The 13,846-nt window shown below is 43.1% G+C and overlaps 1 protein-coding gene across 4 annotated transcripts in view; it reads right to left on the reverse strand.

The window, feature by feature from the left end:
- The window catches only part of MCF2 (MCF.2 cell line derived transforming sequence), a 57,987-nt gene that overhangs the window by 3,391 nt on the left and 40,750 nt on the right, over positions 1-13,846 (reverse strand). For all 4 annotated transcript variants that reach the window (XM_082062067.1, XM_082062066.1, XM_082062068.1 and 1 more), the window contains 13 exons: positions 12,796-12,911; positions 12,612-12,681; positions 12,157-12,249; positions 11,734-11,826; positions 10,615-10,740; positions 9,849-10,070; positions 6,462-6,554; positions 5,443-5,521; positions 4,869-4,932; positions 3,913-4,019; positions 3,719-3,831; positions 3,323-3,435; positions 2,084-2,184 (listed from right to left, as the gene is read on the reverse strand). In XM_082062067.1, coding sequence (XP_081918193.1) covers positions 2,084-2,184; positions 3,323-3,435; positions 3,719-3,831; positions 3,913-4,019; positions 4,869-4,932; positions 5,443-5,521; positions 6,462-6,554; positions 9,849-10,070; positions 10,615-10,740; positions 11,734-11,826; positions 12,157-12,249; positions 12,612-12,681; positions 12,796-12,911 — 1,390 coding nt within the window. The remainder of the gene's footprint in view (positions 1-2,083; positions 2,185-3,322; positions 3,436-3,718; positions 3,832-3,912; positions 4,020-4,868; positions 4,933-5,442; positions 5,522-6,461; positions 6,555-9,848; positions 10,071-10,614; positions 10,741-11,733; positions 11,827-12,156; positions 12,250-12,611; positions 12,682-12,795; positions 12,912-13,846) is intronic.

The following is a 13,846-nucleotide window of genomic DNA, read 5'->3' on the forward strand; positions in this document are numbered from 1 at the left end:
AAGTGGGTGCTGCAGCGCAGCTGAGTGGTGAGATGACTTTTCCTTCATTGACATAGACGCTGTCAGGGCTGTAAATCATGATCTTTGGCATGTTAGCAGCCAGAATATTACTCCCTGCAAAGGGCCAGGACTGCTTCTCCCCCAGCTCTGAAGAGACTTCAGCATACTCTAGATCTTGGGGACCCCACAGCATGTTAATCAAGTTGACCCTGCTTACATGCAAAACAGCATTTCAGCACGAGCAGCTCATAATATGAGTGTTATGAAGCTCTCTCCTGCCCCTACTTTGCTCTACAAGTTTGGCTGCCTAATTCTCCCTCTGCTATACTGGAGCAAGAGCTCCATCTTCTGAAGAAGCAGAAAAAAGCCCAATCCAAACCGTGTCAGAGCCGTCAGTGCTGCTAAGCCACCCGCAGTATAAAACGACCATTCCACGGAGGAAAGGGAATTGCTAAATACAAAGGTAGCCTTTGAAAATCACTTTTCAGAGTGCAAGTATATTATGGCTATAATGACATGTCACTGAAAAGCTGTAGGAATCGCTCTAGGAAATGGTAAGAAAACATCCTACATCTTCTTACAATGTTGCCTGGAGTACATGTAAAATTAGAACCATGCCAAGAGACTGCACACATGATCAGCAACAGAGAGAGAGAACAGAGTTAATCTTAACAGGGAAAAATAAGGCCTTAGTGCTGTGACTAGACCCTGGCAACATGACTGCAAAGCACCTGGGCAGTGGTGTGAGTTTTACAGGGGGAGCTTTCTGTGGTTTCACCTTGTAAAATTCTCCTTAGTTTGTACTCAGTAACTTTGTAAACCAGCCTGGAGCTGTAAGTCTCTGGGCTTTGGGGGATACGACCACTGGCAAATCAAAACAGCGTTCAAAGTTTGCCTGCATCCTATTTTCAGGACGCGTTTATGGTTGGAGAAAACTCCTGCACAGGCTGCAGTCCAGGACCAGGCTGGATGTGATAACCAGACTTGCTGAGAAGGCAACGCATTGTGCTCCAGGGTGGGAGGGGAACCTCTCAGCTGTGCTGCTGCCCACTGTGAGCTGCCCCTTATGCACAGTCAGAAAACCTCCAACCTGGGAGATATGACTGCCTGCAACAAAGGGGATACAAAAATACCTTCCTGTATAGGAAGGATTTCACTGTTATATACTGGAAAACAATCAAGAGCTGACTGGAATTTTAAGCCTTTCAGAAGGCTTCCTTCATGTTCATCAGAACATGAGATTTTGACAAAAAGGAAGTATTTAAATAGAAATATACTAGCAAAATTTGTTTCATATGGTCATAACTGGCTTACTCTTTTTTGGTTTTTTTAATGGACTAAATCTATGTAGTTTTCCTGAGTTGCTCCCATCACAAACCCTGGTCTCCCGTTTCCAGTGGACATAATGGTGATGAGGCAACACATGGAGCAATGATGCTGAATACATGGCAAGGGCAACAGGCTGCTCTTAAGGCATTTGTGTCATCTCTTATGCTTCCCTATCTATTTCTATGTACGTTTACTGCTAGAAAATGAGAAATATTTTTGAGACTAAAAGCCTTCTGCTGAAACCTGGTAATGTGTTTATAAACTTTATTCTAATGATGGATTAATAAGCAGGCAGCAAGGAGGGCAAGAGTGAGGCTGCAGAAATGAAGCACTGCCTTGAGAGTGCTGGGGCCACGGCGTCTTTTGCAGCAGGAGGAGACTTTGCCTACGTGCCTCCTGGTCACAGGGGGTTTGAGCTACAGCAGCGAGGAGGCAAAACAGTCACAGGAATCCCTGATCAGACTCCGTCTCTTCTCCCTCCATCTTCTACCCAGTGCTCTTGCAAAGAAATCTACATTTTTAAATGCTTGGTTTTAATTTACTAGTGCCTGAAGTCACAGAAATGTCTTAAGGAGTTAACAAACAAATAAAAGCTTAATTTACTACTTTTGCAGGCTTTTTGGAGTAGCTGCTTTTTTTTTTTTTTCCTGCAGATACATATGCAGCCAGACTTAATATATCAAGTGTAATGCAAATGGCTTAAAAGACCTGATTGGAGTTACAAGATATTTCTGCTAGGAGTACTATAGGATACCTGCGACTTTGGCATTCCGAAACCTGCAGTCACCGACTACTATCTGCAGACTGTGGACAGGAATCCAGCCTTCTTTTCTTCTGTTTAGATTTTTCACCAACCTTTGAATGACAACAGTATTAACAAAAGAAACCAGCCAACCCACCAGCAGTTTGACATGGACATGCTCTACGCAACTGCCGATGAGGTTCTTAGGGACACGGTTTAGCACCAGTGTTGGGTCAACAGTTGGACTTGATGATCTTGAGGGTCTCTTCCAACCAAAATAATTCTACAATTCTGTGATTCTACGCAGTGAAATCTACGCTAACAAAAAAGTTCGGTGTGAGAAATCTTTGCCTGGCACTTGCCAAAACCACCATGAGAGATTGTGAGCGTTCGGTAATGCTTCACATCTTGCTTTTGTTAACAACATACTAAGTTTCCCTTGAAATGCAAGGGCTATAGGTCTTGGCCTGGAATCCTTGGTGGGGTATTTGTGCCTGTGTAATTAGGGGCAAGTGCCTGCACAAATCCAGTTCAGGTTCCTGCTAATATCACCCTTCCCATACCCCGAACAAAGCACTAGTGTGCTGCACCTTCTACTACTGAGACCCAGCGCTGGATAGTCAGAAATCAGCCTGGAAAGACACCCAGAAGTTTTGGCCAAATTGCTGCAAAAATCAGAAGAGGGCACAATGCCCTCTGAGATGAGACTAATGGTTCAACAGGCAGAAGGCGGAGAATGGTGATTTCCCAGGCAATGCTCCCAGCCATAAGGAGAGAACCAGCTGGGAAGTGTTATCTTGTGAGCCACAGCTTTAAATTCAACAGCAAGCTGGTCTGCAGCCATTAACCAGTTAACACTCAGACAGCTGTTTGAGGAAAATGTCTCACAATTACTCGGTATTGCTATAATAAGCCTAGAGGAATGGAGCCAGCAGCTGAGCTGAGGTGGGCAAAGAGGTCGCACTTGAAGCATCATCTGAAGTGGGAAGAGTGTGAGGAGGGGCTGTGAAGATGTTGGTAAAACACAGCTGGACCAGATTCTCATGGCAAGGGAAGTCCTGACATGTTTTCCCAGACCAAGCCAGTGCCTATGGCCTCTAATCTTGGCAAGGGAATGAATTCTCCAGCTTTCTGGGGCAGTCTAAAACTTAACCAGAAGCTGTAATGAGTGTACCACCAGGCAAACAAGGTTGCACAGGACTCCCTTGCAGGCTCTGAGAGATAAGGCAACATAATCCTTAAAATACCTACCACTGTCCCTCACCATCTTCATGCAAAAGCTGAATTTCATCTCCATTTTTCACCAGCAGGTCCTCTGATCCTCTCCTCTTGCAGTCTGCAAGGGCTTTATATTTTCCTGGAGACTGTGGTAATAAGAAAAAAAAATCTTATTTAGCTATATTTTGTATCATGCAGCTGCTGTTATTTCCCACTGCCGCAGGGAAAAGACAGAGCCCTATCAGCTACCATAATTAAAATTATTTTAAGACTGTGGCTGAGACATCTCCTCGCTCCCCAAAATTGAGATACAGAAAATATGAGAAACACGGACAAGATACATCCATTATCCAGTGAAGAAAAACAAAGCAAGATGACCAAAAACAACAGCACCACAAGCTTTGGGACTATTGCATCTCTTGTACTAACCAGCTGGTTCCCATCCTCCTCCTCAGTGTCTGAGCAGTTGGAGAGATACTGGTTACCCGACCACTCCTCCAGCCCCTCGCAGATTTCCAGGGACTGGGACATTCCTGGCCAGCCTGCAAGACAACGCGCAGCTCAGGCTGGGGGTACCCCTGCACCCGCAAAGCACATCCCAAAGGAAGGGGAAGGGTCCGTACTTCTGTGAGGCTTGTTCTGGGGGGACAGGAGCCCACTGTCCAGCATCACTGGGCTGGTGCGCTCCGAGTCGTTCTCTTCTGAGCTTATGGAAGCTCTGTGCTGCTTTCTGAATGATTAAAATAAAAAAAATAAAATTAAAAAAAAAAATAACTAGTTTTACTTTATGAATGAATGCAAACTCCACAGGGTTTTATGAAACAGGGTCAGAAATAATAATGGTACATTTTAATGTAAGTTTCTATACTGGTTGAGGGAGCTGGGGCTGCTCAGCCTGGAGAACAGGAGCTGAGGGGAGACCTTATGGCTGCCTGAAAGGAGGTTGTAGCATGGAGGGGGTTGGTCTCTTCTCCCAAGTAGCAAGTGACAGGACAAGAGGAAATGGCCTCAAGTTGTGCCAGGGGAGGTTTAGATTGGATATTAGGAAAAACTACTTTATGGAAAGGGTTGTCAGGCATTGGAACAGGCTGCCAAGGGCAGTGGTGGAGTCACCATCCCTGAAGGGGTTTAAAAGGCCTTTAGACAAGGTTCTTAGGGACATGGTTTAGTGCTAGAGTTAGGTTATAGTTGGACTCGAGGATTCTGAGGGTCTCTTCCAACTGAAATGATTCTATGATTCTATTTAGGACTTCAGTGCCTGGTTTTAATTTTTTGGTAGGGGAAATAAAGTTGCTACAGTACCTCTTCCCCTGAATTTGAGCACCATCTTTAACCTCTGTCTCCATTTGCAGAGGAGCTGCTGTGCTGCCAGGAGAACACTCAAGGGTGCCCCTTACAGACCCTGTCCCCAGGCCACTGCCACCGAAGGACCAACATTAGCACATCCCTCCTGAACCCTACCCAGAGGATAGAAATGGGATGGGGGGAACAGCACAGAGCCAGGATGCGGCCAGAGGCACTGGGTGCCCAGCAATGGGAGATACTGGAGAGACCCCCCAGTCCAGCTCCTGGGACTCACCCATCACCCAGCTGGGAGCAGAGCGGGAGCTGGTCCGTGCATGAGCCGAGCTGCTGCTTCTCCACTGTGGGGAGGTCAAACACCAGCTTAAAATCTGGTTTTTTTTATTAGTAACCATCACACTTGAAGCATTATTTTGTAAGCCAGACCCTTTGTACAATGTTAATGATTTCTGTTTAGAGAAAAACAGACCTAGGGACTCTTGCAAAGCACAGACGTCATTATGATTAAGATGGTCTCTTAGCACAAATCCAACAGTGAACTTGACACTGAAGTCTCTAATATGCTTAAAACTAGGCATCTGCTATGTATCTCGTTGAATTAAGCCTATGACAACAAATGTGAAATAAGGTAATGACAAAAAAAGTATGTACTTCTGTAATTCATTTTCACATAAGCACCTGGCCTTTTCAGCTCTATGTTATTTCCCTGTAAAGCCTCACTCTAGTACTTGCTACTAGGCTTCTGAAAATCAATTCTCTGGTAAGAATTACTGGATTTTAAGATTAGCAATGTGAAAATAGAAAAGATTCTGCTGCAGAGTGAATGCCACAGAGAAATCGGTCAGATGTACCTTTTATAAGCTCCTGCTGTTTGAACAAAATTTTTCTTATTTCATTCAACCATGCCATCTTCAGATCTACTGTTTGGGCCTGGAAGAAGAGAAAACTGTATGAATTTTGAATTAAGAATTATCCATTATAACGTATGAATAAAATCTTACTTTTCTATGCTGTACTTATCTGAAATCTCCTTTTACCCAAAGCCACCACTAAATTTTAAATGTTCTTAATATTTTAAAATTGATGATTCTCACTACACCCAAGCAAAACACAGTGGAAATTGTGGAGCCATCACTACAATGCAAGGAGTGCAGGCAAAAGCACATGTGTGCATATATATTATCTCTTTTACAAAATATCCAAAGGGCCAAATCTATCTTTACGAATTTTAGTTGGCTACTGTGTTGTAACATAGAAAAAAAACAGTGGGGCAGAAGACTAATTAAAAAAAAAATCAATCAACATTTTCTTCACAGCGGCTTCTCCTGTGAACAGCGTGTTGGGCAAACATTTCACCTCCATACATTTCTATTCAAAATAGGCAAAAAAAAAAAAAAATCAGGTCAATCAGGCTACTGTTTTGCAGATGAGTTGAAATACTACTGGAAATAGCACCATGGAGGCTAAACCTTTGCTCTGGGAGGAGTTCTGACATGTAATTGTAGAGCAGAAGTGGCCCCTATCCATTAAAGCATGAGGCTCATTTCTCAGCTCAATTCACACCAACTATTAAGCACAGTAAGATTTATTTTTTTTTCCAGCTACTGGTGTATTTGAGATTTCATCTGGAATAAAAGGTTCTATTTCCAATGAGTAATTCTATCTCCACTTGAGGATGACTTCTACAGTTCTGGACTGGACACCAAGGACCAGTCACTGGGACATCTCTGTGAACAAAGACATGGGCAAAGAGGCAGAAGAAATGCAAGTTAAACATCTGACAACCCCATAAAGATCAACAGTGTTACAGTGTTAAAGATTGACACTGTTACAAGGATGTACAAATATCCAGATTTTTGAAGCTACAAACCTGAACGACATAGACCTCTTCTCGCCCGCTATACCAGATTTCAAATTTCCTATGATCTCCTTTCACATTCTCAGTTATTCCAACTGCATTCATCTGCAAATCCAAAAGAATCAAAACATTAAACATACTACAAATCTTCCGCTCTTCCCTATGAATCCAAACCTTTTTTTCAACCAATTTAATACATTTCATCAACTTACATTTCAGTAGCAACTGAAAGTCATTATGTGACTTATCCCCCAACTTTCCACCTTGCTCTATTTGCCAAAGCTTTCTGAAACCAAACAACAGACCTTAGGGGACTTTTCACTTGGAAATCAGTGGAAATAACTGAAAAATCATCTCATACCACTTTCAGCATGAAATTTCTCAGATGAGGCATATGAAACTTTATAAATGCATGGCAGGTTATTTTTCTACAAACATTATATCTGCCATATTATTCTTTAATCACCCACTGAATTCTGTGTTTCATTCTTTCAGAGATCTTTAAAACTCATCTGTGAAGCCCTGAACTCCTTTAGGAATTTCAGGTCAACCTATTTTGGTCCTTGGCCATCTCTGTAGTTGAGACATCACCCCAAGGTTTCCAAAAAAAAGGTTTAAATTTTGGATATACAGACTCAGCTGCCATAAATCTGGCTTTCAGGACGAACACAGACTCCAAGCTAGATGTGGCCAAATGCTGCTGTACGTAGGTACCCGTAATCACAGACCACTTTGATAAGTTGGATGCAAATGCCAAAGGCACAAATAATTTAGGATCTGCACAATGTGACCAACCTGAATCAGTAACTCAAACTATTATTTAGAGACAAAGAAACTCTTCAGCAGCTGGAGACCTCTGACCCACCTGCCACAGAGCTGAAAAATGCTTTAATATCTGTTATCGCATAAACCATCTTCTCACTTAAAGCATAGTTTGCTAGCAATTTATTGCTGATTAACAAACGGTCAAAAATATTTACATTTTTTAAAGCAGATCTAATAATAATGGTGTCACCTATGATAAATTATTCACACAGACTGGATTAGATAAATCCAGTACAAATACTATTAAGCCATACAAAGAACATCTGCTTAACACTACTGTTCCTCTTTGTTAATGTGTGCATCCTCAGAGCTTCTGTTCTGAAAGACTTTGATGATTTACAGATTAGGCCACCTGGGCAAAAATTTCTGTTCCTAGTTACTTTTTTGAACGTTGGCTCCCATTTTCAGTGACTACGAACAGCCTCAGGAAATAGGAAGCAAGTTGTTAATTAGCTTTTCTCATTTCTTCACTGGCGTGAACAGCAGAGCTCTTATGAACTTTTCAGAAAGTGTTTGCCTGCAGATGCAGAAAGACCCATCCCTGAAGAGCAGTCAGTATTTCCCAGTTTTACTTTATTTTCTTTAAATTATTTTTCCTGTGCAGTATAGTTCCGTAAAGCCTTAGAAAGGCAGATCAGGCTCCATTCTGACCTTACAAAAACTTTAAAAAATAATTTATGCTAGATGTTTAAAGGGCAGCCTAGAGAGTACCTTATTCTGCAATTTCCAGTGCCGTGCATCTCCTCTGGCACAGCTATTTATACAGAAGCTCCTATAAGACTACCCATGCATCAAGGTATTAAGAATTTTAGATGATCTACCATGAGGATGCGAAGAAAAGTGCCAGAGATAGACATATTTAAGGTCTGTTCATTCATGATAGTGGATCTGGAAATTCTATGTTCCCCCCCTGGCCAGGATTTACTGTCCCTCGGCTGTTGGTCCACTGCAATGCAGATGGAGGTGGGTCAGTGAGAAGCTCCAGGATGACGTTCATCTGCATCACCTTCCACGGCGGTACAAGGCAGACGGATTTTTCTTGGCATTGCAGTGAGTTATGAACCTGCCTCCTCTAAGTTACTGAATCTCAGCTGAAGAGCTATTTCCCACTGGATATTTTACATAGTATGTAAAATATTATCCTGAGGGGTTCTTCTGTTCGTTAGTTTGTTTTACAGAAATCCAGCCACACAGCTTTTACCAAACAGCTTGGTGTAATTCTAAATCTCCGCGAAAAATTCTTGAAAAACAAAATTCCTGATACTACCACGAATCAAACAAATGTCAAGCTCCAGGAACATGATTTTTTCCCTCAGGACAGCAATTCTGAAAATGTATGTGTGCAGATGCAATTCTGCAGCATCCATGGATGCTCTAACCCCAACCTCTCCATGTGGCAATGCAAACAACTGGAAAATGAGCCCTCCCGAAACAAAGACAAGCCCTGGCCACATTGCCTGGACTCCTAAGCGCAGGATTTTCTCCTCTGAGCAGGCTTTCCCTGCAACACCTCTTCAGTTCTTTCAAAAGCACGTATGGTAAAGCAAGTACTACAGGGAGAACAAGCTCTCCAGGATGAAAATGATGCTGTTTGGGAAAAACATTTAAGTACCTAAACATATGGCCTGGGATTTGGTTTTAATACACTATTTGTAATGTGCACTGGAGCTGAACAGACTTATGTACTATTACATGGTTTTCTGACTACTGATGGCATTTACCTCCTCAGACTGTGCTGAGATCAGGAACCTGCAGCACCTGGGCCTGAAGGCTCTGCCTCCAAGTGCCTTTTTTATACATATTTTTTTCCATTCTAAGATATACCCATACTGGGGTTTTATCTATCAAAAAAAACAAGTCAGTGTACTGAGACAAAATGCTGATGTTAGAAGTGCTCATCACACGCAGCACACCATAAGGTCTCTTTTAGAGGAGCAGTTTGGGACTTTTATTGATAATAGTTGGTGTTTATAGGCTTGGGACAGTTGTCTATGTCCCTCATAGATTGCTATAGGCTTTTCTCTTCATCTGATCATTGTACTTTTAGCTGCAGCTAGAGCCTGCCAAAGAAGAAAGGCAATGAGAGAGGGAGAATTATCTTTGCATCCTCCTGGCTAGAAAACAGTGCTCAGGAGCAGCCAGGCTCCTCTGGGCTGTGCTCCCCAGCCCAAGAGACCTCCCTGGGGATCAGGGGCTTGAGGAGTTTCCTTGCTTTCCCAGGCAGGTTGGGGAAGATGCAAAGGGACCCCCAGTTTCATGTCCTCGCCCCTGCTCCTAAGAAGTGGACTAGAGGAGAAGGGAAGGCATGTTCTCATCCCTGAAACTTGCGCATAGCACCATTTCCCTGGCAGTTGCCACCACATATGTGACTCTGAGTTCCTAGGCTCTCCCAGCTGCTCCTTCAGGTCGGGGGCTCCTCACAGCTTATTACAACCAACAGACTTTCATGAGCATGGTACTTCCACACAAGGTATTACAGCCCTTAACAGCAGAAAACGAGCCAGTGTGTTAGAGGAAGAACACACTCTGGGTCTGCAGAGTTATTTCCAACAGTGTCAACCAAAAAGTCCTTACTTTCAAAAAATGCTTGAAACTGTAAGATGAGGTTTTGTCATATCCGTCTCCATGCTCATCTCGCTTCTTGCAGAAAACCAAGGCTTTCTCATACAGGAACAGATGCCTCTGCATTGGCTTGAACCGTGCAAGATCCTTCATTTTTGTTGGACCTTTTCGGTGTCCTGTCCAAACACTGAAGGATCCTTGCATCAATACTTTCCCCAGTTCACTCAAGTCACCCTGGTGAGAGCATGACAAATAAAAAAAGAAAGAAAAAGACGTCCATTAAAATGTAGGAGGACTGTCCAAACAACGATGGGTGATGGAGCCTGAACTGAGGTCTTGGAGGATGGACTTCTCAAGGAGACCAGGATTGGGACCAGAAGCTTAGAAAGCCATCCCCTCACCCACCCTTGACTGCTTCAATGGGCAAGGATCAAAATTACTCACAGAGCATTTAGTTAAATATTGAATGAGAAATTCTACAAAGACACCCCAGGTGAATTACCAGGTGAGACATGAGAGAACCAAGGTGCATGTTGGAAAAATACTCTCAAGAACCACAAGGTGGCAAGTGTGGGCGACTTTGGATACGTCCTTCGTATGTGGATATCTTCCAAAATCCTGAATCAGATGGAAGACTGTCACCTGTAAGAGCTTCCTGATCTCATTCACTTTGTAGCTGTTCTAGTATAGTTTTCAGATCGTACACTCTGGGGTGCCATCCATTCCTAGTGCATTATCTGAACTTGTGCAAGGTCTCCGATTACCCAAATCTACTCACATCATATCCTGTTATTGAAATCTGATGCATAGAGTCATTGACTGACTTTAGCAAATCCAGCATTGCAACTAGAGCTTCTTGAAGTTCCTGAACTCCATCACAGCTCGTGCTGTACTTTAGCAGCTCCTGAAAATAGAAATGGAAGAGCAGGTGTTTGCACATGAACAAAGCAGACTTTTCCATCACACCCAAAGCTTCCAATGGCCAAGAGCAATCTATACTGCCTGAGTGGTTTTTGTTTGTTTTTGTTTTTTCCATATGTCACTGGAAGAAAGACTCACTCTAAACCATAGTCAGCATAAGGTGTGGAACAAATCTCTGAAGCATGGCCCATTTTATTTCTGTTTCATTAAGGAGGGTATTAGGTTCTAAAATGGCATAACACCCATCTGACTTATTTGTGTCATGCTTTCTGCTTGGTAAGAAATGGGAAATAAGGCTTGGGTTTTCCATCAGCTGCCAATATGTAATATAGGCTTTCAAATAAGGTTGCAGCAGATTGTCTTCAGAATGGCAGACACAAGGAACAGATTTTACAAAATCCAGAGCCTTCAAGTCAATAAGCAGAAGACACAGTTGGGAATTATACCTCTGATATAAAAATACTTTCATTTCAGATCTCCTCTGCCCACTTACAGCTTCTTGTGTTCTCATCCCTCATTCAAGAAGCTGGAAAGTGGGTTCAGAAGCCACCACCCCAGTCCTCTGTAAATCAGGAGTAACAGCACTGCCCTGCCTCAGAGAGGGGACACAAGGATAAATACATTAAAGATTACAATCACTATAACAACCTGAGGAGATGTATCAATCTAATATATTTCATTAATCATACTCTTATGATCATCTCTGGTTCAGTTTTCTTAGAACTGCTTCTGTCTTTTTGCATCCCTGATCAGATTCAGTCTTTCTTCCCATAAAAATGGCTTGTTAAAAAGCTCTTGTTCCTTTTTCAGGTGTGTGAATTTTCCTCCTCACTGCAAGTCACTAAGAAGGGCCAAGATATGCAACATGTAATCTAAGACTTGGTGCTGATTTACAGGTAAACTCCCACTGAAAAATAAAACAAAATGGAAAACAAATCTATCTCCTGATGTCCTTTCAAAGCAGAATATGAAATACCTTCAGAAGTAACTGGTATTTTGTCAGGCGCTGCACTGGTTTGAGCAAATAGGAATCCAGTCCAAGTTTATGCTCTAATTTTCTTTGGCATTCCTGGAACAAAGCATTTAGATTAAGTAAGTTCTGCACCAACTATAAGTAGATATTCCAACAGCATGACTAGTATGGTTTGATGACTTTGAAGATTTCATATAAAAATGTCATATAGCTCCTATAGCTACAGAAATTTTATAAAAACATGTAAAATGGTAGAATAGACCTGCCTTAAACCCTGTGTGTACAAGAATCTCCAACTTCTATTTATGTAAGGTTTCCATGCAATGGTAAACAGAATATACTGCAAAATCATAGGGTCCTGAGGAGGGTGTTCAGGATAAGAGTGTCCCAGGATGATGCTTGCATTGGCAGGGACAACCCGCTCACCTGGAAGAAGGTGCTCTCGGAGCATTGCCTCCACAGGGACTCCGACCGGGGCTTGTTCTGGCAATATTTCTCATACATCTGGAAATCCTCTCGCTGTAAGGGAAGACAAAAAACAAATTACACACATGCATGCAAACCTGCTGGGCAGCCAAATAAGGTGGATACCCGAACCATACATTTGCTTTTATCTCTGCTGCTAACTGTAATATCTATAAGGCGCAGTATTTGGGTAAAAGAACCACTGCTGGTAATCACAGCAGACCACAGTGTAGTCACAACTGCTGCTCTCCCCCATCTGCTGCTGGCCCTGCACCTGCGCTCCCTGCCTTGCTCTTGGTGTTGCATATTGGAAGCGTCTTACTCAACTGACATAACTGAGATGTTGCAGAGTGTGACAAATCTGGAGAAACACTGGCCCTTCAAATCTGATTTATATGTGAAAATGAGTCACCCACCCTGTCGAGGAAACAAAATCCCACTCTCTCGGGTGCTCCCAGACAGCTTTCCAGACTATGCAGGAAAATTCTGCAAGAGACAGAAGAAAAGACAAAATGCAGCGGTGAGCATGGCACGGCTTTGGTATTTAATCATTATAGGAAATCAGTCTGATAAAAAGGGGAAATAGAGCCAGGATCGTACTTATTGTGGAAGTCATATATCTCAGGCATGTTTCCGAAGAGGACGTCCTTCCTGTTCCTGAGCACGGGAGGCATGAGGATGAGCATGGCGGGGTTGTCCATCTCAGCTCTGTAGCCCTGCGGGATGCAAAAGGAGCTCATCACTCAGATGGTAGAGCTTTGGCTTAGCATTTCCTCAAAGGCAGATGAAAAAGGGACATGAATAGACTTTCAGTACAATCTGCTTCATTTCAAAGGGCAATATCACTTTTATTTCTTTATGTTTGTCCCTGAAACCCTTGTCTTTCAGTCCCTGGGCATACGGTGGTTGTGGTCCAGCAGCAGATGGCTTGGGATGGCTCCCGTGGGGCCAGCACTGCGGAGATGCCCTCTGTTCACCAAAGGCAAATCACAGCCATGTTCTCCTCACCATGACCTGACTGTGGGAGAGGTCCCAGAGAAAAACTTCTCTGGGTTATATGACCATGGGACACAGGAGTGATGTGTTTGTATGGGGTATGCAGTTGCACACAACCTCAGGAGAACCAGTGCATGGCGTGACTTGTTGCAACACAGAGACAGCTTGAGATCAAATACCGAAATCAATGGGCTTCTTGCTCTTATATGAGACCCGATAAGCACCAGCATCTCACTCTTCTCAATGCCTCAGATTTTCCATCCTCTGTGGCTCCACTTGAAATCACAGCCTCCCAAACCAGGGAAGAGCTGGAAGGGACATTGCTGCACTACAAATTGTTGGGTGGAACTAGGAAACAGTGTAAAGCTGCCCTCAGTAACATCACATCGCTGCTCCAATCCAAAAACATTCACCAGACGTAGTAAACATCCTAACTGTGGGGTAGGAAGAAGGCACAGCCACAGCTCAGGACCATCAATACAAACAAGACATCAAGAAGGCCACTAGCCACAGCTCGGGCTGGCCACGCTAGTCACCTGGCATTGCACAGAACCAAGGTCCTTTCAGTATGAGTAGCAAAAATATTTGCAAAAATGTATTCAGTATGTACAGCATATCTTCTTTGGCTTTCCAAATTAATCTCTCATACTCACTA

This window comes from Streptopelia decaocto (genome assembly GCF_964273445.1).
Source record: "Streptopelia decaocto genome assembly, chromosome: 10".
NCBI classification, from domain to species: Eukaryota; Metazoa; Chordata; class Aves; order Columbiformes; family Columbidae; genus Streptopelia; species Streptopelia decaocto.